Source organism: Carcharhinus amblyrhynchos, chromosome 5 (assembly GCF_965287045.1).
Source record: "Carcharhinus amblyrhynchos chromosome 5, sCarAmb.v2.hapA, whole genome shotgun sequence".
Classification (NCBI taxonomy): Eukaryota; Metazoa; Chordata; class Chondrichthyes; order Carcharhiniformes; family Carcharhinidae; genus Carcharhinus; species Carcharhinus amblyrhynchos.
Window position 1 is genome coordinate 35,252,517 of NC_137328.1, and position 27,004 is coordinate 35,279,520.

Sequence of the window (27,004 nt, forward strand, 5' to 3'; positions counted from 1 at the left end):
CCTCTGTGATTCTACAAGACCTGAAAGGCTATGGTGAAACCTACTACTGTGCAACTTTCAGTGTTCAACGATTCACTAGTTCCATGCACAGGATTTACACATCCTGGAGTTTAAGTACAATCAGTCCTCCTGGATGTCACAGATGTTCTACATTGTGGACATTAAAGACTCAGTGATTGCAGGTCTACCAGCCTGCTGTGATCTCGCATGATGTAATCTCACATGACTGACAATCCATGGAATCAATCAAACCTGACCAATCTCAGAAAATACTCCTGTTGACTCAGTTCATGAGCTAACATTGGAATATCTAGAATATTTTGACAAAATTAATAATATCGTAAGATTCTGCACCTCAGAAACTGTGGAAGACCATCAGTGAAAGATGGCCTGATTCACTTCAGTATATTCATGAACACTTGAGGCCACTTTGGTCTTATTAGGGTGAGGTAGGCATCTCATGAGGGGTAAGTTTTAAAGTCAGGTTGGTCATCACACCGGAAACTTTGCAATCTGATATTCTTCAACAACTTCATCACTCACATATGGACAAGAAGACTTGCAAGAGAAACAGTCTGTTTCCTGGAATGTGGACATCACTGGAAAGACCAGTGTTTGTTGCCCATCCATAATTACCCTTGAACTGAGTGGATTGTGAGGTCACATCAGAGGGCAATTAAGAGTCAAGCTCATAGCTGTAACTCTGGAGTCACATGAAAGCCAGACTGGGTAAATGTGGTATATTTTCTTCCCTAAATGATATTTGTAAACCAGATGGGTTTTTACAGCAATGATAGTTGTCATGTTTGCTGTTATTGAGACTAGCTTTATATTTTGGATTCATTAATTGAACTTAAATACCATCATTTGCCATGATGGGAATTTGAACCCATGTCCCCTGGACATTGGGCTGGGCCTATGGATTACTAGTCCAGTGACATCACAATTGTATGCGAGAAGCCTGTACTTAGTGAAAAATCTAGCCCTAAGAAACACTGCTACACAAGAAAGATAATGGAAGTTTGAAACATTCTTCTGGAAATGTCCATCTTAATCTTAAATTGATAGATTTTTGTCAAGCAAAGGTATGTAGGGATATGGGGCAAAGAGGGCAGTCTGGAGATAGCTCACAAACTAGCTTTGATCTTATTGAATGTCTTATTCTTAATCCTATATGGTGGCCCTATTAACTTAACTCCCACAGCCAGAATTTGAGAGATTTTTTCCCCCCACTAGTTAGGGCTGAAATTGAACCCAAATCCCAGAGATGAAAGGTTAGGATCTAATCCACTGTATAACTCAATTCAAATGTATATATTCTTCAAAAGTGTAAATATCAGATACCAATGCTTTTAAATAAGACAATAAACATAGCACATTGCAGTGTAGTTTATGAGATTTGAAACTCTGACAAATTGCTGAGTTAATGAGGGTATAACATTATGTCTAAGGATCTTTTAATGTATGAAATTGATAACATTGGCATTTTATTTTCAAATATTTTACCTTTTTTTAATTTCCTCTAGAGAGAGATGATCAAACCCCACAGACATGGTGCTGATAACTTTCAGTTTGGGCCCTATATCAGGAAAACAAAATCTCAAAATGAAACCAAACAGACTTAACATTTCTGTATAATGTTAAATTTACCCTAAAAATTGAAAAGTTTTCACATTTACTAGCTAGAATTCTATAACAAAGATGGGAACTGTTATTTTATTTCAAGCTTCCAATTGAAGGCCTGGGTGAACTTTGTCTCAGTTGCAGAAGTTCTGCCTCAGAGTTGGGAAGTTATAAATTCAAGACACATTCAAGACAGTTTTGGAGATGAGAGTTCCACCTCTGGATTAAATATGGCACTGTAGTAGCCCCTACCCATTGGTTAAAATGTCAGTGGCTGCCTCACAGGAATTAGGCAGGCTATTGGCTATTAATTGAGTTGAGGCAGGACTTCCATCCCTCAGCAACAGAAGTCCACCTAACAGAGCTGGTGGCCAGTCACAGATTGTCAGCTGTCCATTATTGGCAGCGCCACCAGGAGTGGAGGTCACTGATGTTGATGTAATGAGGCCAACGAAAAAACATGCAGCACTTGATCCAGAATGACAGGCGTGTTTGAGTCTTGTCAGGACTAAACTGGAAGGCCCTGTTGAGAGGGAAAGAGGGGTGAGGGGCTGGGGTAAAAGACCAAAAGGACAGGAACCTGGGGTGGGTATTACACCTTGTGGGAAGAGGAATCTGATGGGTCCAAGTGGCTGCTTCACTATTTGATTGGGCAGTAGCTCTTGAAAGAGGAGCTTCCTCTCCAGATGGAGACAGAAAAATTCTTCATTTAAATGGTTGTGGGGTTAAATTTAGAAGTCATTCAGCTCATCATTTCTGGTCAACTCTTTGAAAGTGTAATCCAATTCATCCTACTCTTCTTTAAAAATGAATCAAATTCTCAAAATAAATATAACAGTGAAACTGTGGGAATGTCAAAATCAAACTGATTCATTAGTGTCCTCCAGGAAATATAACTTTCCATCCTTAACCGGTCTGTCCTATGTTTGACTCCAGGCCTATACCAACATGGTGGACTCTTAACCAACTCCTAATGTACCATAGCTGTATCAAATCACACCATCTTCTCGAGGACAACCAGAGATGGGAAATAACGGTCACTTGTTGGTGATGCCCACATTCTGATTCAAAATTAACAACTTGAGGTGACAGTCTTGTTTCATGAACGTATAGAAAGGTTACAAATGGATGCATCATGGACCCATTTGTGGTAACAACAAAAGATCCCAGAATACCAAACCTTGCAGAAAGCCTCAAAATCAAAATTGAATTTGATCCACTCTGTCATCATAAATCCTGCTGTCTTGAAGTGTTAATAAGAAATAAAGACAGAGAAGGAAAGGTATGAGAATGTGGAGTTTATAAAATTATTATTTCTTTCGTTTAGGATAAAATGGAGGAGTGAGGAGGTCACACGGCCTGTTCTGAACTCTGCTGACAGATAGAGTGGAGTTGGATGTCTTAAAGGATAGCCAAGCAACATTTCAACCCAAATACAAAATATATATAAGAACATAAGAACTAGGAGTAGGAGTAGGATTAGGCTACCTTGCCCCTCAAGCCTCCTCTGCCATTCAATAAGATCATAGCCCGCCTTTTTGTGAACTCAGCTCCATTTACCCACCCATTCACCATACCCCTTAACTCTTTTTCTATTCAAAAACCTATCTATCTTTGCTTTAAAAACATTCATGAGGTAGCCTTAGCTGCTTCACTCGGCAGGGAATTCCAAAGATTCACAACACTTTGGGTGAAGAAGTTCCTCCTCAACTCAGTCCTAAATCTGCTCTCCTTTATTTTGAGGCTATGGTCCTTAGTTCTAATTTCACCCACTAGTTGAAACAACCTCCCTGCTTCCATCTTATCTAGTCCCTTCATAATTTTATATATTTCTATAAGATTCCCCCTTATTCTTCTAAATTCCAATGAGTAAAGTCCCAGTCTACTCAGTCTCTTCACATAAGCCAACCTTCTCAACTCTGGAATCGATCTAGTGAATCCTCTCTGCACCGCCTCCAATGCCAGTACATCCTTTCTCAAATAAGGAGACCAAAACTGTACTCCCAGGTGTGGCCTCACCAGCACCTTAAGCCGCTGCAACATTATCTCCCTGTTTTTAAACTCCATTCCTCTAGAAATGACAGACAAAATTCCACTTGCCTTCTTAATTACCTGCAAATCAACATTTTGCGATTCATGCACAAAGTCACCAAGGTCCCTCTGCACAGCAGCATTTTGCGACTTTTTACCATTTAAATAATTGTCCATTTTGCTGTTTTCCTACCAAGATGGGTGACCTCACATTTACTAACATTGTACTCCATCTGCCAGACCCTTGCCCACTCATTTAATCAATCTCTATCCCTCTGCACACTTTGCTTTACCACTCATCTTAGTGTCATCTGCAAACTTGGACACACTACACTTGGTCCCCAGTGCACTTATGTAAATTGTAAACAATTGCGGTCCTAACACTTGTCCCTGAGGTACACCAGAAAACACCCATTTATCCCCACTCTTTACTTTCTGTTTAGTTAACCAACCCCTTATCCATGCTAATAGATTACCTGTAATGTTGTGCACCTTTATCTTATGCTCAGCCTTTTGTGCTGCACTTTGTTGACTGCTTTTTAAAAATCCACATACACCATATCCGCTGGTTCCCCACTGTCCAACATGCTCATAATGTCCTCAAAGAATTCCAGACTATATGATTCACATTGTCACGGAGATGGCTCTGAGAGGGGATAACACTATAGGAAGCCATTGGTAGAATCAGGTTTCAGGCATTTCAGAAGTTATCCCTGAAAGTTCACAAATAAGTTAGCCTACTAGGATCCAAGGGAGTGAAAGAGCAGCTAGAGTAAGCCAGTCTATGGTTCATCGTGCAGAAATGTGGGTGAAAACTCAGGCTCAAATTGAAAAGATCATTTTGTGAGGATTTAAAATAAAGCTGGAAGATTCATCTAGATTGAGCTAGGGAGAGGATTTCCGGAAAACTCTCCTTGCAAAGAACTGTACTGGGGTTAAAAGTTACCAGACTGAGAAAGGAAAAGAACAGAAGTAAACTTTCAGGAGCTAAGATTCACTTGGATTGGTTCAAGGAGAATTGAATGGCTAGTTATTGTGTAAGGTATAAATGTGAAGTGAAATTTTTCCACTGTGTTGAAAACAAAAGGGGAAAGTTCTGTTCTGGCATTTTTAAGTTTCAGCGGGCTATCAAAACCGTGTTTAATCAGTATTGCTTTTAATGTGTTTATTATGTAACAATCTGAAAGCACAATATCTTGTGCTATCTTTTCAGCTATACATTGGAAGCTAAATTTATTGTTGTAAGTTATTGATCTCAACATGGGTCATAGTTAAATACTTACTGAGCTTTCTGTAAATAAAAGATCACATTAGATTTGAAATTTAACATTTACAAAGCACATCATTATAGAGGTTGTATAGTTTGTACCTGCAGCATCTAAAAGTTCCTTGTCTATTTTCTCAGTCAATAAACAGTACAATCCATCAGCTCCAGCAACTCCTTTCAATAGTTCTGTACGAGGGACAGGGTCTTCCGAATCCCAGTGCTTTATATCACAGCTGAAAAAAAAATGATATAAATCTATTGGACTGCGGATCAGTGGGACTACAATGCCTTTGATCTGAGGGTTGTGGGCTCAAGACTCTATGGTCTTGAGTAGAGAATCAACAATACTGAGGGAGCACTACACTGATGGAATGCAGTCTTTTGGATAAGATGTTAAACCAAGGCCCTGTCTACCCTTATGGGTGGCACGGTGGCACAATGGTTAGTACTGCTGCCTCACAATACCAGGGACCCGAGTTTGATTCCCAGCTTGGGTCACTATTTGTGTGGAGTCTGTAAGCCCACCCACAAAAGACATGCTGGTTAGGTGCATTGGCTGTGCTAAATTTTCCATCAGTGTATCAGAACAGGTGCTGAAGTGTGGCAACAATCTTCACAGTAATTTTGTTGCAATGTTAATGTAAGCTTATTTGTGACACTAATGAATAACTTTAATTTTAAAAGGGCCCATGACATTATTTGAGTTCTGCTCAGTGTTTTGGCCAATCTTATTCCTCAACCAACACCTAAAAATAAATGATCTGGTCATTATCACATTTTGTTTGTGGGACATGATTGTGCACAAATTGTCACCTACATTACAACTGTGGCTATATTTCAAAAATACTTCACTGGCTGTGAACTGCTCTGAAACATCTTGAAGCTGTATTAATGAAAAGTGAAGACCCAGATTTTTCACTACAACACTCTCCTTTGTGGTGAAAATCACGGAAATGGCTGGAAATTCCAAGCCCAACCCACAAACACAGCATTTCCTATTTTTGCTGGGGTGAGGCTGGAGTCAGGCCAGGGTTTGCGCACGTACTGGGCCCGATTTTACCAATTGGAGGCTAAGGGCCGGATCAGGACATAAAACGGATCCGAGCCCGGAAACCTCGTTCCGGCGCGCCCATATGCTTTTTGCTGGCTCTGGTCCAGTCTGCGCAGTTCGAAAAAAAATCTGAAACAGCGTGCCCAGGCGCAAAAGACAAAACAGAGAGCGGGGGGGGGGGCGGCTGGTGATGGTGGGTGGAATTCTCCCAAGTCCATCCTCCCCCAACCAGAGATCCATCTGAGCCCACCTCCCTCCTCTGGCAGACGCCAGCGGAAGGCCAGGAAGGTGCTGCAGGCTGTCCAACGAGTGCAGTAAGAAGTCTCACATGTGAGACTTCTTACTGTGTTCACCCCAGTCCAACGCCAGCATCTCCACATCAACAAGTGCACGTCAGAAGGATGGTGGAGGGAGAGCAGCAATCCAGGTAGGTTAGGGGTGTGCTCTGCCGAGGGAGGGTCTGATCGTGGGGTGGCCTGCCTCCCGGGGGTGCAGGGGGGCTGCTGCCTCCCGGGAGGGTTCTGACTGTGGAGGGGGTGTCTGCCGGGGGGGGCCTGCCTCCCAGGGGGTGGATCTGTCTCCCAGGGGGTTCGGATCACGGGGTCGGGGGTGGGGTGGGGGGGTTCTGCCAAGGTGGTTAGCAGGGGGTCTGAGAAGGGTGTTCGAGGAGGATGGCCTTTAGAGGTTCCCCTGCAGAACAGGAATCTGCTTCGGATTTTTATTCTGCAGGTGGATAACAGCGCGGATCCGGAATGGATCTGAAGATGGCAAAGTGGAATTTGGCAGTAGAGTTGGGCGCGCGGTTCATTAAGTCGAATTAAATGCATGCTAATGCATTTAAATCATCGGGCCGCCTGATTGGGGCGCAGACCGGATCCGTGCCCAAATTGGGTGCCAGTAAAGGCGCGATCTGCTTGGTTTTGGGTGCAGATCGCGTTACAGGCCCGACGCCTGAATTTACTGCAATTTCGCACCAATTTTTGGTAAAATCAGGCCCACTATTTACGAAGGCAGCTGGTCATTTGAATCCGATAATCCGTTGAAGTGAGATTTTGGTAGGTCAGAAGTGTTTCAGTCAATGTGTGCAGATTTGACCAGATAAGAAGAGGTCTGAACTTGATGGATTTATTTGGCTAGCCAGGGTATCCCTATGGAGAGGTAAGGTACCCCTTTGGATAGAGTTTGGGGATACCTTTGGGAGAGGTAAGGCATGCTTTAGGATTATTAACAATCAGATTGCATGTAAAAGGTACATAAAATGATTGGATATGTCAAAGCTGTCAAAGCTGTCAAGGAACTGCCAAAGAACTAAAAAGCTGTCAAGGAACTGTTAAACTGTCAAGTAACCTAAAAACTGTCAAGGAAAAGTCAAAGCATCACAATGCTGCCAAAGAATGTCAAAAGATATTAGGGTAAATTGGCATGGAGGAGGTAAGGGTGGTGGGTGGGGCATGGGTTGGCATAAGTCAGCAGAAGGGTTGAAAAGAGCCATAGGATGTGGGGGTCATAAATGATATGAGCGTCTGGAGGGGGTGGATGCATGGCATGGATAAACATATGGGTTATGAGGAACTACTGGGATGGGTAGGGGCATCGGATGGCATAGGTTGACATGGATGGAGCAAGTGTGTGGGGGGTGTGAGGAGTGAGACCTGGTGGGCTGTTTTTTGTTTCAATCTTTTTAAAAGTAGCTTAAAGTGACAGAACACAGAGGTGGGCCTTCCGTCTAGCCTCTCTCCACACCCTGCAGTCTTCACACAGGTTTTAGCAGGTTCAACTTTAAACCCAGCTTATCCTCTAGGAACAAAATTCCCAACTGCAGCTGGCCATTTTTAAAGGTTGGGTTAGCAGAACTGGGAATTCACACATCTCTGTGCATCTGACCAGATGGTACATTGTACATGGTACATTGGGGAGACCAAGCAGATGCTACGACAATGGATGAATGAACACCGCTCAACAATCACCAGGCAAGACTGTTCTCTTCCTGTTGGCGAACACTTCAGCGGTTATGGGCATTCGGCCTCTGATCTTTGGATAAGCATTCTCCAAGGCAGCCTTCACGACACACGACAGTGCAGAGTTGCTGAGCAGAGACTGATAGCCAAGTTCTGCACACATGAGGATGGCCTCAATCGGGATCTTGGGTTCATGTTACACTATTTGTAACACCCATGATTTGCCTGGGCTTGCAACTTACTGTCCTGTCTGGAGACAATACACATCTCTTTAACCTATGCTTAATGCTATCTCCACTCACATTGTCTGCACCTTAAAGACTTGACTAGCTGTAAAGACTCGCATTCTAATCACTATTCAGTAAGCTGAGTGTGTGTCTTTCTGTGCCCTGTTTGCGATCAGAACTCCCCACTCATCTGATGAAGGAGCAGCGCTCTGAAAGCTAGTGGTCTTTGCTACCAAATAAACCTGTTGGACTTTAACCTGGTGTTGTGCGACTTCTTACTACATCTGACCTGGGAGCAGACATCAGGGTGTCAGACTATTGGAGAAGGACTCCAGAAGGGTGACTGCCTGAGGTGTGTCTGATATACGTTGACAAAACTGCAATGAGTTTCCAGCATATCCAGTTAATATTTCAGATTTTCTGCACTTGCAATTTTCTGTCTATTTATTTCTCTTACTCCTTTATTATTGTGCGCACAAGTTGTCTCCTGCAATTTTCACTGAACCCTTTAAAGCTGTTTTCACATCCTTTTCATAAAATCATGGAATGATCCAGTGCCAAAGGAGCCCATTCAACCAAATATGCCTGTGTTGGTTCTTTGAAAGAGCTATCCAATTAATTCCACTGCCCTGCCCTTTTCCTATTGCTCTGCAGACTTTCTCTTCCAAGTACTTACCCAATTCCCTTTTGACAATTGATTCTGCTTCCAAAACCTTTTTCAGGAAGGCAAAGCGTTCCAGATCACCATGTAATTATTTTTTCATGCCACTGATTATTTTGCCAATGACCTTAAATCAATATCCTTTGATTAAAAATTGTTCTGCCACTAGAAATTTATTTGATCATTCATGAATTTTTGCACCTCTATCAAATCTCCTCTTAATTTGTTCTGCCCCATACAGATTAACTTCAGCCTCTCCTGTCCTTTTGCATACCTGAAGTTCCTTATCCTGGGTTACTATTCTAGTTAATCCCCACCAAAATCGTCTTTAAGATCTTAATGTTTTTCCTAAAGAGTGGTGTACCCTTAGTTTATATTGCCTCTCCTTATGCTTCCAACAAAAGTATCCTGTTTTTTCTCTTCGCAGTTTTAAATTTCAGTTGCTATGCCCCTATTCATGTAACCAATTTGTGAAAGCCCTCATGAAACCTTTTCCTATCCTCTTCACTGCTAAATACCATTCCGAATTTAAAGTCATTTGTAAACTTTGAAATGATGCCCACTATACCCATGCCCAGGTCATCAACACGTATCAAAGACCAGTGGTCCTAAAATCAAACAGAAAGAATACAGTATACTGCTGAGCCCCCAAAGTTCCCTCTAAGCTGCACGCCTGTGCAGTTACAGAACAATCAAGTGCCGCACATTTAATTATTCCAGCTGTGCACATCCTGACGGTTAAATGAGGTTTACTGCCACTCTCGCCCATGAGCAAAGAAATGGTTGACTCCCACATGACAAGGAATTAATGGACGGGAGCCAAGCCTGACATAATTAATTAGGTGGAATTAAGAGCTGCAATTCACTTGTGTCAGTTCCTGAAGCCCAAAGCTATATCAGCAATTGTCTTTCCTACGGCCCACTCACCAACTCTTCTGTTCGCAGCTTCTCCCCCCGACCCTGCTCCCATAGCCCCCTTATTCCCTCCCTTCCTCTCGCCATTCTCTCCTGAGCCTTCACACACACTGAGGATTCAGGAGAAGGAATTGGTGCACAAGAGGGAGGGGAATGAGTGGGAGAGGTGGTGATTTGGAAGTCTGGGGTGCTGGGGGAAACATTGAGCAAGAGGTAAGTTGTCAGAGTTAATAAGTTATTAAGAGTTAGTAAGAGAATTTTTGGGCCACTTAACACTACTGATCTAGATATTTTTCTGGTTTTGTATCCCTTCATTCCATTAGTATTCAGAAATCTATGAATGTCCGTCTTAAGCATGCTCAATGATAGAGTTTCCGTAGACTTCTGGGGTGGACAATTTTAAAGCTTGCCAATCTCCTAAGTGAAGAAATTTACATGGCCTGTCATTGCTCATTTATTATTTTACGTATCAAAATTAGATTCTAAATTTTGTTCCTAGAATGCTTGTTCGAAAAAAGCTGCTTGTTGCCCATACCTGGGCAACCTTGGGTAGGAATTTTTCCACCCATCCTGCTAGCAGGATCTTCTGGTCCTGTCAAAGGCGACCTCTTTGGAAATTCTATTGGGCCTCGGAGAGGGAAGATAATTGTCTTGCTTTTTACTGGTCTTGAAATGTTATCAATTTTCCTGGGAGAAAGAGGTGAATGCAGGTGGCATGCAAATTTCCAAAGCTGCATTTACACTGGAGGCAACTTTGGGTCAGGGCAGTCGGAATGAACAGTGTCTATTTGTCCTATTGCCACAAGGGGGTGACAGAGTTGTGCATTTAAAATACATTTATTTTATAAAAGAGTGTAAACCTTCCATCGTACCACAACTAAAAAAAAGCTGGTTGCAGGACTAGAGGACTTAGGGCCTGATTTAACCATTTTCATTCTAAGTGCTGAATCTGGCGCAATTCAGATTTGACTTGGAAATCTGCTTTCAGGCGCCCCCATGAGCACTTCACCTGAGAAAAAAAAAATCGCAGGCCCCATTCGCGCTGTGGGCAGGGCTTAGCGCAGCCAGAACTATCGGAGCTCTGAACTGCGCATGCGCAGTTAGAAAATAATTTGAAAAGACGCGCCCATGTCAGATCGCTCCTGGGCCACAGAAAGCAGAGAAAGCGGCCCAGAAGCGAAAAGCAGAAGCGATGAACCCACAGACATCACTGTCCCCCTAATCCACCTACCTTCCCCCACTACCCAGACTGATCATGACCCCCTGCACCCCCCCACAATCGCCCACAGAATGACAGCGGACCTTCCCCCAGCCAGAGATCCATCTGCTGCACCACCACCCCCCTGCCACCAGTAAGTGATCAGGCCTCCTCTCCACAACCGCCCCACACAACAATACAACGATCGGGCCTCCCTCCCCTGTCCCAACCAGAGAATGATCAGGCCCGCCTCCCTCCCCCCCCTCCACCACTGATCTGAGTCAGAGAGCCTTTGGAAGCTCTGAACGTGCCTCTTCAGCAGGTGAAGCGTCCGAAACAGACTTTTATTCAGCATGATCACTTCGGCACGATTCCGGATCCACGAACTCAATGGTAAAGGAGGAAATGCTGATAAAGTTGGGCGGGCAGTTCATTAATTCAATTTATTGCACCCATTTCAGGGGCAAATCGGATCATAGCCATTCCTGGATCTCAGTAAACTGGCCATCTGTGCAGACATGGATTGCGTTAATGGCCTCACAGCTGACTTTACCACATTTTCGCACCGATGCAAAGTTAACATAAGGCCCTTAGTGTCAGAAGTTTATGAAAGAACCATATTCTTCCTTGGACTTTATCATTATCTTCAATACCGATACCCCACAAGGCTGTGTCGTCAGCCCTTAACTATACTCCTTATATACCTATGACCGCGTAGCCAAATTTCCTTCCATTTCGATTTTCAAGTTTGCTGATGACACAACTGTGGTGGGTTGGATCTCAAACAATGCTAAGACTAATTACAGGAACGAGGTAAAGAATCTGATGAACTGGTGTGACAACAATAATCTCTCAATGTCAACATAACAATGTTCATTTGCCCTGATCCAAGGTTGCCTATAGCATAAATGCAGCTTTGGAAATTTGCATGCCACCTGCATTCACCTCTTCCTCCCAGGAAAATTGATAACATTTCAAGACCAGTAAAAAGCAAGACAATTATCTTCCCTCTCCGAGACCCAAACAGAATTTCCAAAGAGGTCGCCTTTGGCAGGAAGTGTAATGGAGGACGTGCCCCTGCCTACATCAACGGGGACAAAGTAGAAATGGTCGGGAGCTTCAAGTTTCCAGGTGTCCACATCACCAACAACCTGTCCTGGTCCCTCCATGCCGATGCTATTGTTAAAGACCATCAATGCCTCTACTTTCCCAGAAAGCTCAGGAAATTTGGCATGTTCTGCTACAATTCTCATCGACTTTTATAGATGCACCATAGAAAGCATTCTTTCTGATTGCATCACAGCTTGGTACGGCTCCTGCTCTGTCCAGGGCTGCAAGAAAATACAAAGGTTCATGAACGAAGCCCAGTCCACCTCCCTCCCTGCTGCCATCAGACTTTTGAATGAACCTACCTCACATTAAGTTGATCTTTCTCTACACCCTAGCTATGGTTGTAACACTACATTTTGCATTCTCTTCTTTCCTTCTCCATGTACAGTATGCTTTGTCTGTATAGCGCGCAAGAAACAATACTTTTCATTGTATCCTAATACATGTGGCAATAATAAATCAAATCATTATAAAAAGTCCTGTAAGCTGTCAGCTGCAAACAACTCCTTCACATAACATAGCGACATCAACATCATAGGGAGACGGTGGCACAGTGGCAATGTTGCTGGGCTAGTAATCCAGCAACCCAAGCTAATACTTTCAAAGCCCACTGTGGCAGCTGCTGGAATTTAAATTTGATTAGTACAAAAATATGGAATATAAAGCTAATTTCAATGCTGACCAAGACAACTATCATTGATTGTTGTAAAAATCCATCTGATTCACTAAGGTCCATTTAGGGAATGTGGTACCGTGGTCCTTTAAGGGGGCATTACCTCAGGGTCAGGTGATCGGGCAGGACCCCATGGTGTATCAAGGCAGGAGGCTGAGCCAATCATGAGCAAGGACACATACCCTGGGTCAAGGAGGTACTGCAGCTGGAACCTAAGTTAAGGTTTTATTTGCATCACAAGTAGGCTTACATTAACACTGCAATGAAGTTACTGTGAAAATTCCCCAGTTGCCACACTCCGGCACCTGTTCAGGTACACTGAGGGAAAATTTAGCAAAGCCAGTGCACCTAACCAGCACATCTCTGGACTGTGGGAGGAAACTGAAGCGCCTGGAGGTAACCCATGCATACACAGGGAGAACATGCAGACTCTGCACAGACAGTGACCCAAGCTGTGATTTGAATCTGGGTCCCTGGCAATGAGAGACTAACCACTGTTAGCAGTGCTAACCACTGTGCTACTGTGCTGCCCAGTGGGAGGAGAGTTGTTCAGTTGCATAGTTAATTCAGTCTAACATTTTGTACATATTATTTATTATTGGCAATAAAGCCTTTGTTAATTCAAGCCACTTTGAATCACCTGCAATTTATTAAATGGAAAGAAGGAAGTCTAGTCTAAATATGACATGCCACTCCAAATATGGCTGACTCTTAACTGCCCTCTGAAATGGCCTAGAAAGCCACTCAGTTCAAGTGATTATTTTCCAAACGTCGTTGGATTCCGGGGAAGTGCCGGAAGATTGGAAAATGGCTAATGTTATGCTGTTGTTTAAGAAGGGTGCCAGGCAAAAGGCGGGGAATCATAGGCCGGTTAGTTTAACGTCTGTTGTAGGAAAAATGTTAGAATCCGTGATCAAGGAGAAAATAGCGAGGCATCTTGAGGAGAATTGTTTGGTAGAGCAGACGCAGCACAGTTTCGTTAAGGGGAAGTCGTGTCTGACAAACTTATTGGAGTTCTATGAGGATGTGTCTAGGGCGGTGGATAGAGGAGAGCCGGTGGATGTGGTCTTTCTTGATTTTCAGAAGGCGTTTGACAAGGTGCCTCATAAGAGGTTATTGCAGAAGGTCAGGGGGCATGGAATTGGGGGTAGGGTATTAGCGTGGATAGAGGATTGGCTGTCAAATAGGAGGCAGAGAGTGGGGGTCAATGGGTGCTATTCGGATTGGCGGTTGGTGACTAGTGGAGTGCCCCAGGGGTCGGTGCTGGGGCCTCAGCTATTCACCATTTATATAGATGATCTGGAGGAGGGAACCGAGTGTATGGTGTCGCAATTTGCTGATGACACCAAGATTGGTGGAACGACAAATTGTGCGGAGGGTGTGGAAAGTCTGCAGAAGGATCTAGATAGGCTGGGCGAATGGGCCAGGAACTGGCAAATGGAATTTAATGTTGGCAAATGTGAGGTTGTCCACTTTGGTAGGAATAATGGTAGGAAGGACTATTACTTATGTGGCGAAAAACTGCAGCATGCGAGGGTGCAGAGGGACCTCGGGGTCCTTGTGCATGAGTCACAAAAACCCAGCCTGCAGGTGCAGCAGGTGGTCAGGAAGGCAAATGGAATGCTGGCCTTCATTGTGAGGGGGATTGAATATAAAAGTAGGGAGGTCTTGCTGCAGCTGTATAGGGCACTGGTGAGGCCGCAGCTGGAGTACTGTGTGCAGTTTTGGTCTCCGCACTTACGCAAGGATATTTTGGCCTTGGAGGGAGTGCAGAGGAGGTTTACTAGGCTGATTCCGGAGTTGAGGGGATTGAGCTATGAGGAGAGGCTGAATAAACTAGGCTTGTACTCGTTAGAGTTTAGAAGAATGAGGGGAGATTTCATTGAGACGTATAAGATGTTGAATGGGACGGATAGGATAGAGGTGGAGAGGCTCTTCCCGCTCAGAAAGGACAGTAGGACTAGAAGGCACAGCCTCAGGATAAAGGGGGGGTGGTTTAGAACGGAGTTGAGGAGGAACTTCTTCACTCAAAGGGTGGTGAATCTCTGGAATTCTCTGCCCGTTGAAGTGGTGGAGGCTGCCTCGCTCAATATTTTTAAGACGTGGGTTGATAGGTTTTTGATAGGCAAGGGGATTAAGGGTTATGGGGAGAGGGCGGGAATGTGGAACTGAGCCATGACAGATCAGCCATGATCTTACTGAATGGCGGGGCAGGCTCGAGTGGCTAGATGGCCTACTCCTGCTCCTATTTCTTATGTTCTTATGTGGTAGGCAACAAATCTTAGCCTTACCAGTGACATCCATATCTTGAGACATAATAAAGAAAAAACCCCAAACTGAGGGCTAGAGACAGCCCTGAGGACAGTAATGGCAAGGACTTAGGACATGTAGTAAAACATGCAGGGACGTGTGAACAGAGCAAACATGCTCACAATGTATACCATGAAAAATGCACAAAGTTGATTGTAATTGAGCAAGCACATTAAAAAGTATTTCCACCTCTCAGCTGCTTCTCTTGTACTGGCTAACAAGGGATGTACAAAATTCCCATCTTCAAATGCCTCAACTGCTAAAATCTTAAATGGTTTTTCAGCTTTTCAGAGAAGGTTATCTTACATAAACCATGGCATTACATCAGGCTGTGTTTTATTTCTTCATAGGCTATTAAATACCCAGTTTGAAAAAAGCAGATAAAGTTGCATTTATATACAGTTGTGCTGTTCACATCTTTAGATGTCATGAAGTGCTTCATTATTAATTAGATACTTTTTTGAAGTGTGGTCATTGTTGTAACAGAAAACATGAGAGCCAATTTACACACAGCAAAATCCAACAACAATTAAAATATCACCAAATAATCTGTTTAAATGATGTCGGTCAAAGGATAAACATCAGCCAGAACATCAATAAGAACTTCTTTGCTTCTTTTCAAACTATTTTGTTCCCTCTTTTGCTAGCATTGTCTAACAGAAATAACAGACTAGTCCTTAGCACATTCACTATTTTTGGTAAAAACCTACTATACATTTACTTAAACATATACCATCATTCGGTAGTCAAAGAAGCAGAATCGTAGAATCCGTAAAGTGCAGAAAGAGACCATTCAGTTCATCGAACCTAAGTGACAACAATCCTACCCATGCCTATCCCCGTAACCTCCCCTCATACTAAGGGGCAATTTAACATGGCCAATCCACCTAACCTGCACATCTTTGGATTGTGCGAGACTGGGATTGGGATACCTGGAGGAAATCCATGCAGACACGGGGAGAATTTGCAAACTCCACATAAACAATGATCTGAGGTGGGAATTGAACCCGGGTTCCTGGTGATGTGAGGCATCTGTGCTAATCACTGTGCCACCATACCGTCCTAAAAGTAAAGTATTCGATGATCAAGAAGCAATTGCACTCTTTACTTTTTGATTTATTATCTCATTGACAAGGCAAAATGGCTAAAGTCCATGCAAGTCCCATGTCAATGAGCACAGACCCAAGGACATTGCTTATTACTCAATTTTTATTTACTGATTCAAAATGCAATTAGCCACATCTGGGTTCCTAATTAATTTTATGTGGCTGATGACTAAAGAATGGGTTAACACTATTTATGCATTGGAGGGGTTTAACTTCCAAAAGATGGAAAATTATATCTCTTTTGTTTCAAACCTATAGCAAATGGCATTTTAGGAAGAAAGATAAAAGTTCACCCAAACAACTTGGAACTAAAGTAACTAGATAACCCATTAACTGAATGGTGTTGTTGATTAACTGTGGTGAGTAATGATAGTGGCGACATTTCTTTTTGAAAAATGGGAGAATACTTATTTCCTTCACAATGTGCCAACCCACAAATGAAGTACAGGAATACACATGGCCTTGTAAATGTTGATTTTTTTTTGTAAGTTCTTAGTTATGGGGGAAATCTTACTTTAAAAGAATCAGATGGAATTTCACCTATATCAGTTGAACTAGGATTCGCTTGCAAGGAACATATTTGCTGTTGAAAGATATTACTGTCCTCGAAATGGCAGATGTGTTTGTCAGCATTATAGCTGCCTCTATGATTCTCATGACTCTTTTCTGAACCCTTCCTGAAATGGTCACATCCCTCCTGAAGTATAGTGCCAAGAACTGTACACAATATTCCAGCTGAGGCAAAAATCAATATTTTATTGCGGGTTTATCGTAATTTCCTCATTTTGTATTCCGATACCCCTATTCATAAAGCATAACATCCTGTAAGCTTTATTAACCATCTTCTCAACCTGTTTGCCAATGCTTTGTGCACATATACTCTAGTCCTTCTGCTCGTGCAACCCTTATAGAACTGTACCCTGAAATTTATATCACCTCTCCTCATTCTTCCTACTAAAATGAGTCACATCAGACTTCTCTGCATTAAGTTTTATCTACCACTTGCCAGCCCAAGCCACCAATTCATCTACGTCATTTTGAAGTTTATCACTATCCTCCTCACAGTTCACAATATTTTCAAATTTTGTGTCATCTGAAAAGTTTAAAATCGCCCCTGTCGATCCAAGTCTTGGTCATTAATATGTATCAAGAAAAACAGTGGTCCTAACGCCAAGCCCTGAGGAACCTCCCCCCATTCACGTTGGCATGAATTACAACAGGTCTCACACTGCGTACATCTGGTGAGTAGAACCCACCAGAGAACTTTAGGTGAGTGCATTGTTCAGAGGGAGAGGGTCATTCTTGGCACTGCCCTCTAGCTCTGCCGGGGAGGGGAATGTTATGTGGGGAGAGGTTATTCCATGGCAACAAGGGGCAAGGTGTTTGGGAAATGAGAACTCACCCCGCCAACATTACCCTTTTTTAACTGTCAGCCAAGCAAAATGGCAGATTTCCTGCACCACTGTGCCAAAAAATGGGAAAATTTCACCCTTGTTTCACAGAATTCACTTTTAATTCACTGTGTAGCATTCCATGAAGGTGTTCATCATTGTCCTCAATCACTGCCTCTACATCCTGCCTCAACATTCCAATCGCCCTCACATCTGCAATGAAATTTTAAGTGGGGTTTTAGATTTGTAAGGATAGAGTTTTTTTTTACATATTTCAGCTGTGCACTTAATTATCTTTATCTTAAGTTCCTTCCACAGTGCCCTGCCAATGTAATACTTTTACTGCCTGAATTTACAATAAGGCTCATCTCAACAACATCACCAATCATTGGAATTTTATTGTGATTACTTCTGTTGACAAAAAAACATGTATCCATATTTGCTATTCATCTCCTTACTCTCACAGTTCATAGAATCCCTCTAGTGCAGAAGGAGGCCATTTGGCCCATCGAGTCTGCACCGACCATAATCCCACCCAGGCCCCAAGCCCATAACCCTACATATTTACCCTACTAATCCCCTGATACCAGGATCAATTTAGCATGGCCAATCAACCTAACCAGCATATCTTTGGGCAGTGGGAGGAAACCGGAGCACCTGGAGGAAACCCACACAGACATGGGGAGAATGTGCAAACTCCACACAGAGAGTGACCCGAGGCCGGGAATTGAAGCTGGATCCCTGGCACTGTGAGGCAGTAGTGCTAACCATTGTGCCACCGTGCTTCCCAAATTTATGCCAAGTTATGTTACTTTCATTTCTATTTTCTTCATGTTATTTACCAGGCTTCCCTTTCTGTTCAACTTTGCTTCAACACTTCATGGCAAAATTATCTTTGCCCCCACATTTTCTACTTACCTTTCCTTTGGCAGCGCAGAAGGAATCTTTTCCATAGCTCCCCAAGTTGCTACAAGTGAAACACACTCTCAGTCTTTTGTGCCAGTTGGTTTTGTTGTGCCAATATCGGGACAAGCTTCACGCTGTGAAATTGATCATCCACTGCTCCCAATGCATCTGACGATTTCAAAACGTCATCCAATATTAAATCACCTTCTACCTCCAGCAGCTTACTTATCCAATATGCAGTGCTGGGCCACCTGATCCACTAGCTGATTATTTGTGTACGTCACAACATAATTTCAAGTGCTTTCACCTCTTTCTGTCTCATCTGAGGTAAAATATGCCTCTGGACTGTGACATTTGGCATTGTCACTTAATAGTCCTGCAGAGCTTTCCTTGCCCATCATAATCCACCTTTTCTCCTGTGTCAGGCAACGTTTTGAAAGTCTCCTTCACTGAACCACCCATAATTTACAACAATAAGGTCCGTCTCACTGTGCTTTCTGCACCACCTTTGCCCCATCCAAAATCTAATTGTGCTTCAAATTCCTTCCGCACACTCTCCATTTCATTCTGAATGTGTTGGCACCACCCATCAAATCAAATGGCTCAATTTCCCAGACTGCAGGTATTATCAGCTCCAGCAAATACCATGACGTAATCCTAAATATCTCTGTATTCATCCTCATTGCAGAATGTACCTCACAATTTTTTAAATGAGTACTGTATAGCATCTAATATTCAAGTCCATGCACATAATCAGCTGTCATCTTGACTTTTAAGTTGGTAGAAATTTAATATATGGAGACGTATTCATCGATTTTACATTTTTTAGAATTATTGTATTTATGTTCATCAAGATGAGGGATGTCATTGCTAGGAATGAAACGTTTGCCACCAGACTTGGTAATAAAAATTTGAAAGGGTTAGCTCAGTTCAGTTCAGATACAATGCAGAGTCTGACACCGGGCAAAATCAGCATAGTTCATGTATAGTGCAAATTGGACTGATTCTGCTCAAGTTCTACACACTCAAAGTTATGGTAGGAAAGCAACATGGGGGGGGGATCCATGGTGACAGGAAGAGACCATGTCAGCACGAGTGCAAGGCCTGAATTATTTTAGCACTTTGACCTCATTACTACCCCCTTGCTTATATCCAAATGGGAATTAGATGACTGATGGGTGGGAGCAAAATGCTGCATTTCACAAGGCCATTACTGGGAATCTGAACAGTTGGCCTCCAGGTGTGGAGGAGGCAAGTCTGGGATGAAAGAAGACTAAAATTTCTTGTGGGTCATCAAAGAGATTCTCTGCTCCTCCTGGTCTACAAGAAAACTTTTGAAAATAAAGTGACCGAGGGCTCCTCTGCAGTGGATCCTGCCTCCCATCTGCTTTCATTAGCACCTATTATCAGCTGGTGCCTCCACCTACACAGCTATTGCGTCAGAGTTTGAATGAAACCATCACATCATCTAATTCCGCAATAAGGTGCAGATAACCAGGGAGATTCCATAACTCATTTATCATCAAAATTCCACTATCTCAGCTCTAATAGCTCAAGTTTACGTCTCAGGGAGGTCATTAATGACCAAAAGCGTCTCCTCCTTTGATGCTGATGACCTTAGGTGAAGCATCCATTGACAAGTAGAGAGGACTGATTTCAGAGGTCTGTGCAACCACCAGCTAGAGCAAACTATGCAGAAGACCATGGACAGGAAAGCCAGCAACGAAAGCAATACAGCACAACTGAGAGACACTCCATGCTTGTCTCTTCCTTTTTTGAACCCTCTCAAAGTTCTTGCCTGACACAAGTCCTTCACAAGACAAAAATCTTGGTTTCCCTCCCATCACCCAATTTTGAGTGGATTAGCTATAGCTCAGTGATTGCACTGTCATCTTTGAGTCAAAGGGCAAGAGTTCAAGACCCTGTCCAGAAACCTAAACATATAATCTAGGCTGGAACATCAGTGCAGTATTGAGTGTGAGTAGTATAGGGAGAATGAAGGACCTTTGGTATAACTCTAGACCAGACTCTCAATTTATGGTGTGATGCTGAACCAGATCTTCACGTTTTTGGTATAAATGACTTTGGACCTTTTGTTTAAAGTTGACAGTGTTTAAGATCCCAGGTACTTATGAAGGCAATAAAGTCACAAGATTCCACAGTTTATGAACAAACAAAATAAACTTTACTACACATGGTCAGAAAAGTACAACAATCTAAAATTTCTATCTTTTACTCATTCAGAATCAGCATGAGGTCCATGATAATTAACAGACAAGCTATGTTTGGACACATGCCACTGCACAATAAATGGCAGGTGCAACCAAGACAAATCCGTGGATTTCTCAGCAATCCACCCAGATGTCATTTGCAATGTGAATTATACAATATTATTAAAATTCTATCTTCCTGATGAAGGATTGGAAGGGTTCACTTTCAAAGATCAAATTTCTGGATTCCCTCAAAGCTGTTTGAATTTGGATAACTGCTTACCTCCCAGGGTTTCAATCTCTTCTCCTGTGATTATGTTCCTTTAGATTTCTGAGCGTACTCCAGCACCAACTCACATGAACAACTTCAGTACTTCAACTGCACCATGCAGAACACCACTGCTCCAAATTTTTATCTTCGCCCAATTCTATGCTGCCGTTTCATCTCTTCAGGGCTTCTCCTGAGTCTTCGTCATTTTGGACCCATCAATCACAACACTTTTACTGCTTGGAGCCTCTTTCATTGCTCCTCTCCCCTAATGGTTTCTCTCACCATTGGCTCCTACTCATGGTCTTCTCCTGGTGGCTCCTTTACCAGCCATTTCTCTCTGTGTGACCTCTCTTTCTTCTCTGGGGACAGTCCCTATCCCCTGTCCCAGGATTGTTCTGTCTTATGGTGTCCCACTTCCTCCGTCCTGTTATTGAGTTTTCATTCCGGTTTCTTCCCACACAAATGTAATAGGCACTTGTCCCTAGTCCTGCAATCTCAGACATTGAACTGCACATGCACACCTCCTGATCTGTGCATGCGTGAAAACTCCTGTTGCATGCTGGGACTTGTAGTTCCTAGCTTCAGATAAGTCCAGGCTTCTTGACCAATTGGGCCAATGGGCTGACGAATGGCAATGGAGTTTAATTTAGATAAACGCAAGGTGATGCATTTTGGTAGATTGAACCAGGGCAGGACTTACTCAATTAATGGTAGGGCGTTGGGGAGAGTTACAGAACATAAGAAATAGGAGCAGGAGTAGGCCATCTAGCCCTTCGAGCCTGCCCCGCCATTCAATAAGATCATGGCTGATCTGTCGTGGCTCAGTTCCACATTCCCGCCCTCTCCCCATAACCCTTAATCCCCTCTCTTATCAAAAACCCATCAACCCGCGTCTTAAAAATATTTAGCGAGGCAGCCTCCACCACTTCAACGGGCAGAGAATTCCAGAGATTCACCACCCTTTGAGTGAAGAAGTTCCTCCTCAACTCCGTTCTAAACCGCCCCCCCTTTATCTTGAGGCTGTGCCCCCTAGTCCTACTGTCTTTTTTGAGCGGGAAGAGTCTCTCCACCTCTATCCTATCCATCCCATTCATCATCTGATACGTCTCAATGAGATCTCCCCTCATTCTTTTCAACTCCAACGAGTACAAGCCTAGTTTATTCAGCCTCTCCTCATAGCTCAACCCCCTCAACTCCGGTATCAGCCTAGTAAACCTCCTCTGCACTCCCTCCAAGGCCAAAATATCTTTGCGCAGGTGCGGTGCCCAAACAAAGAGACCTAGGGGTACGTTTCATAGCTCCTCGAAAGTGGAGTCACAGGTGGACAGAGTGGTGAAGAAGACATCCAGCATGCTTGGTTTCATCGGTCAGAACACTGAATACAGGAGTTGGGACCTCTTGTTGAAGTTGTACAAAACATTGTTAAGGCCACACTTGGAATACTGTGTGCAGTTCTGATCACCCTCTTATAGAAAGGATATTATTAATCTAGAAAGAGTGCAGAAAAGATTTACTAGGATGCTACCTGGACTTGATGGTTTGAGTTATAAGGAGAGGCTGGATAGACTGGGACTTTTTTCTCTGCAGCATAGAAGGCTGAGGGATGATCTTTAAAAGGTCTACAAAATAATGAGGGACATAGGCAAGGTAGATAATATCTTTTCCCAAAGGTAGGGGAGTCTAAAACTAGAGGGCATAGGTTTAAGGTGAGAGGGGATAGATACAGAAATGTCCAGAGGGGCAATTTTTTCACAGAGGGTGGTGAATGTCTGGAATAAGCTGCCAGAGGTAGTAGTAGAGGCAGGTACAATTTTATCTTTTAAAAAGCATTTACATGGGTATGATGGGTATAAAGGGATATGGGCCAAATGGGATTAGTTTAAGGGTTAATAAAAAGGGCGGAATGGACAAGTTGGGCTGAAGAACCTGTTTCCATGTTGTAAATCTCTATGACTCCAAGTCAGGATTCCTAAGACCTTACACTCATGGGTTTTCAAACGTTTATCTGATGTTCTGTTAAGGGTGGGGACAGATGCTCTCCAGTCACTGGGCAGTGAAGAGTATGCATTTGTTTTTTGGAATTTTCTGAACTGGCCCCACTGAAATAGATAAGTAGTGCCTGACTTCAGACTTAAGATTACAGCATGGGTTACGAGGAGTTGTGAGTAGGGATAGGTTACATTTGTCGACTGCATGCTATCAAAGAGTTGATAAGAATTTGGAAACAAAAGAGGGCATTCTTTCTGTTCTATTCAATCCAGTTGCAGGCCATGGAAAGTTTTGAGGTGACCTTCACTTAAAGGGTTTGTGGATTGCAATTCTCATGGTGAATATTTTATAGGAATCATTTATTTTTCTGGGAGGAAGCAAAGTTTAAACCCATCTCCAAATATGCACTCCCACAACCTCTCTGTTCCTGTGTTGGAACCAGCACTCATACTTTAATTCACTGTTTCTCAAAATAAAGCTCTTCATCTCTCTATCCCCTTCAATCTTTTCATCTTTGTATAATCTTCAGCCCTTTAAAACACAAACTTTCCTTTGTCATTTCCCAATTTAGTTCATTTTTCTTTTATTCTTTTGAGCCTAAATCTTGGCTCTTCGTTTCGATTTTCACATTAGTTAAAATGTACTGAATGAGGATGCAGGTGAGCTTCAGCAAGTTAAGTTGCAAACTGGGTTAGACCAGCTCTCACCTCCCCCACCCGCCATTTTATCCCAAAAATAGCCATTTTGCACACCTCTTCATAATATTAAAGCAAAAACAGATTTTTTTTTACACAGCACATGACAAATCATATTGTTGGAATGCCATGATTGCCATAACACTTTGTCAGCCTTGACAAGGAACATTGGTTAAATTTCTAACTTACAATGGACACAAACTTGCCAGTGACAAGTTTAGAAACACGTGCAAACATATGAATACTATGGTCATGAACACTATAGCTAAAAAGTGCTTTCATCAATGGACTCTGATGAGATGCTGCATAGATATTAGCTGATCAACCAAACTAAAAATTAACAACTGCCCTGGCATGGGAAATCCATGCAAAGAATTAGCTTCAGATGGTAGAATCTATAGTACTTATGAATTGGTCTTTGAAGGAATTCTTGCCCTTGAAGGGGCTACAATTAGTTCCATTTTTGTCTGTATACTTGAATGCATATTTGGAGATCTATTCATCCCGGTTAATTTGGATTCATTGCAAACTCTCAGAATCTGGGCAATAAATGGAAGATGATAAAGCATCCTGCATCTCAGATACTCATATGTCTGACAGTTATGTGTAGAAAACCATGAATAAGGGACTGATGGCAATAGGCAGAATGATACCGATGCACAGGTCAGGGCTATCAAATCGAATTATATCATACTTAGACTGGGTACACAGGTAATGTACATACCAGAAGCATCTAGTTAATGGAGGGACGTGGCCATTGTAGGGACAGCGAGTAACAAATACAAATATTGGCTAAATATTCAAGATGATGGATAAAAAGTAAGATCTATGGATTGGCAAAATGAGATGAAGCAGTGGAAAGCTTAAAAAAAAGTGCATAGTTTTCATAGTGGAGCTGAGAGTGACTCTGGCATCATTTACAAGAGATAGAGCTGCTGATTGTGGGAGGGAGAGGTAGTAGTCCAGAGATACATAGAAGGACAAGTAAAGCTTGTAGTTTGACTAGATTATGCAATGGAACAAGTACAAAACAACCTAAGAACACTATTCAAAGTAGAAGTCCTTATCTTATGACTGAAATATTTGGGTGGCTGCCAACAAATTAGAAGATTAATTAGTAAGAGAAGCAAACAAAAACAGTTGGATAGTTAGAAGGAATTTGTTGTCAACTTTCAAGTGTCAGAAAGGGAACAGCCATCCTTATTATGCACACGGAGAAGTCCAGGAAAATTCCTCCTAGACATATAGCTAAAATAAGACTTGCAGGTTAAGATGTTCGAGTGGACTCCCCACAGCAGGCATTTCCTTAGCTCTATTGGTCATCTACTGATGGATTTGTAGGTTGATAGATTTAAAAGCCACATTTTGAGGGAGAGAAGTTTCAGAATGAAATGCTTTTGAAAACGTGTAAAGAAGCAAGTGATGTAGAAGGGAGCCTGTGAAAATTTAACAAATCTGTTGGTTAATCAAATGATAAATTGAAGGTTGGTATTTCTTGGTTAAGTCTGTCTTGCTGAGAGTAAGCTGTACTCAACTGAAAGCAGATCCAGGAATGTTTGACTGGTAGCGCAAAGAGAAACTCTCAAACACCTTTATAATGCATGTTGATTATTTTCTGTACGGAGCATTTGTAGAATTTAAGCAATTTGTTTAAAGATAAGAGAATAGGGAATTTAACATTGGAAGTCAGGGATGTTGAATTGGACTAACTAATTACATCTTGGTTGCTCTTCTGACATTACTCATTTGTGTCCTGGAACTATTATTTGGGGTTGTCCCTATATAGCAACTGAGGTACAGCAATTGATAAAGTTGTATCTGACCAGGAGTGGAACTGATTGCTACAGTACTCAAGGACAGGGATAATCAAATACTTTGTGGTAAAAACACAGTTTGAGTGACTACTTTGTGGAACATCTTCACTCAGCCTGCAAGCATAACCCCAACCTTTCCATTGCTTGCCATTTCAACTCAGCATCTTGCTCTCATGCCGGGCCTGCTGCAATGCTTCAGTGAAGCCTAAAGTAAACTGGAGGAGTGGCACTCCTTCTAATCAGGCATGTTACAGCCTTCAGGACTCAACATTGAATTCAACAACTTTAGACTGTGACCTTTCTTCTCCATCTTCATCTTTTTTGTAATATATCCCAAACATTTTTAGTTTCTATGTTTGCCTGTTTACAATGTGCATGGATTGGGCTCAGCTATAATGCTCCCAATAATGCTCCGCATGCTTGATTGAGTAACTGTGAGAGGTAGCAGCCCGAAACCTCAATCTTGTTCCCTCTGGATGCTAACTGTCCCGTTGTGTATCTCCACTACTTGGAGATCTTTCTCGAATTAACTGCAGGGCTTCCAGTACTTGTAGCATTAGGATTCTAATGATGAGGCTGGACATAAAGGGCTTGGAGGGCAGCAAAGGCTCATCGCTGGGGAATAAAACGATATGACAAAGGCGGAACATTTTAAAGAAATCCTGTAAATCTCCTTCATGGAAGTGCAATTAAGTAACTTGAGTTTTAAAGTCCTCGAGGACTGGACCAATTTGTCATTCTGTCCCTCACGATCTCTCCAACTTATTTTTGCTTTCGGAATCTGGTTCACTGGAACTGACCCCAATCTCTTGTCCCACTGATAAAATACCTCTTCAGTACCAAGGTGCACGGTTCCTTGTAATTTAAACAACTTCAAAATTCATAATCTAAATAAAGTGGCTGTTTAGTCTTGGCGATTGACAGATTAGTTTCAACAAGTGTAGTTGAAACTGAGTCTGAACAGTAGGTGGCTTTAATACATTTTCCTGCAACGAGAGTTCTGCACAACGGAAGACACGGGCCCTACCCCTGCTCCTTACTCACATGCCGGAATCCTGGAGCAGCCGCAAAGCTTCTTGCGGGATCCGCCGGCTCACATAGACGCTCGCCAGCTGCTGATTCCGCTGCATGGTTCGTCCCGCTTCACTGCTCACAGCTCTGCCTAGCTCAGTCAGAATACCGCGGCTCAAGCCCCTCAGCCACATGCTGCCAATTTAAACCTCCAATACAAATAGGGACTTTGAGATGCTCCTTCCCAGAGCTTTTGAGTTCGTTCAAAAAAGGGGAAGGTCCCAAATTGACTAATGTTTAATGCAACTCGGGCCGCCCTGGACATGGGTTAGTTTTGAAAGGTCTTAAAGGAGCGCTAGGGCTCCTGGGTCAAATATAGCCACCTGGAAAACCACCGCCAACTTCTACAGTTAGCATTATTACTTCTGTGGGAGATATTTGGCAAATAACCTTTACCGTCACATACAGAATGTGAGGTGAAACACATCGGGGCGAAATTAGGAATAAAAACAGAAAATTATGGAAAAACTCAGTAGATCTAGCAGTATCCGTGAAGAGAAAAACAGTTGATGTTTCGAGTGGGGGTG

At 42.7% G+C, this 27,004-nt stretch overlaps 1 protein-coding gene across 1 annotated transcript in view; it reads right to left on the reverse strand.

The window, feature by feature from the left end:
• LOC145342966 (glyoxylate reductase/hydroxypyruvate reductase-like) overlaps positions 1-26,682 on the reverse strand; it is a 51,976-nt gene extending 25,294 nt beyond the window's left edge. Inside the window, exons 1-3 of the mRNA XM_080188633.1 lie at positions 26,451-26,682; positions 5,024-5,154; positions 1,507-1,579 (exon numbers count right to left, since the gene is read on the reverse strand). Coding sequence (XP_080044759.1) covers positions 1,507-1,579; positions 5,024-5,154; positions 26,451-26,611 — 365 coding nt within the window. The 5' untranslated portion in view covers positions 26,612-26,682. The remainder of the gene's footprint in view (positions 1-1,506; positions 1,580-5,023; positions 5,155-26,450) is intronic.
• Between the last annotated feature and the right edge of the window lie 322 nt (positions 26,683-27,004).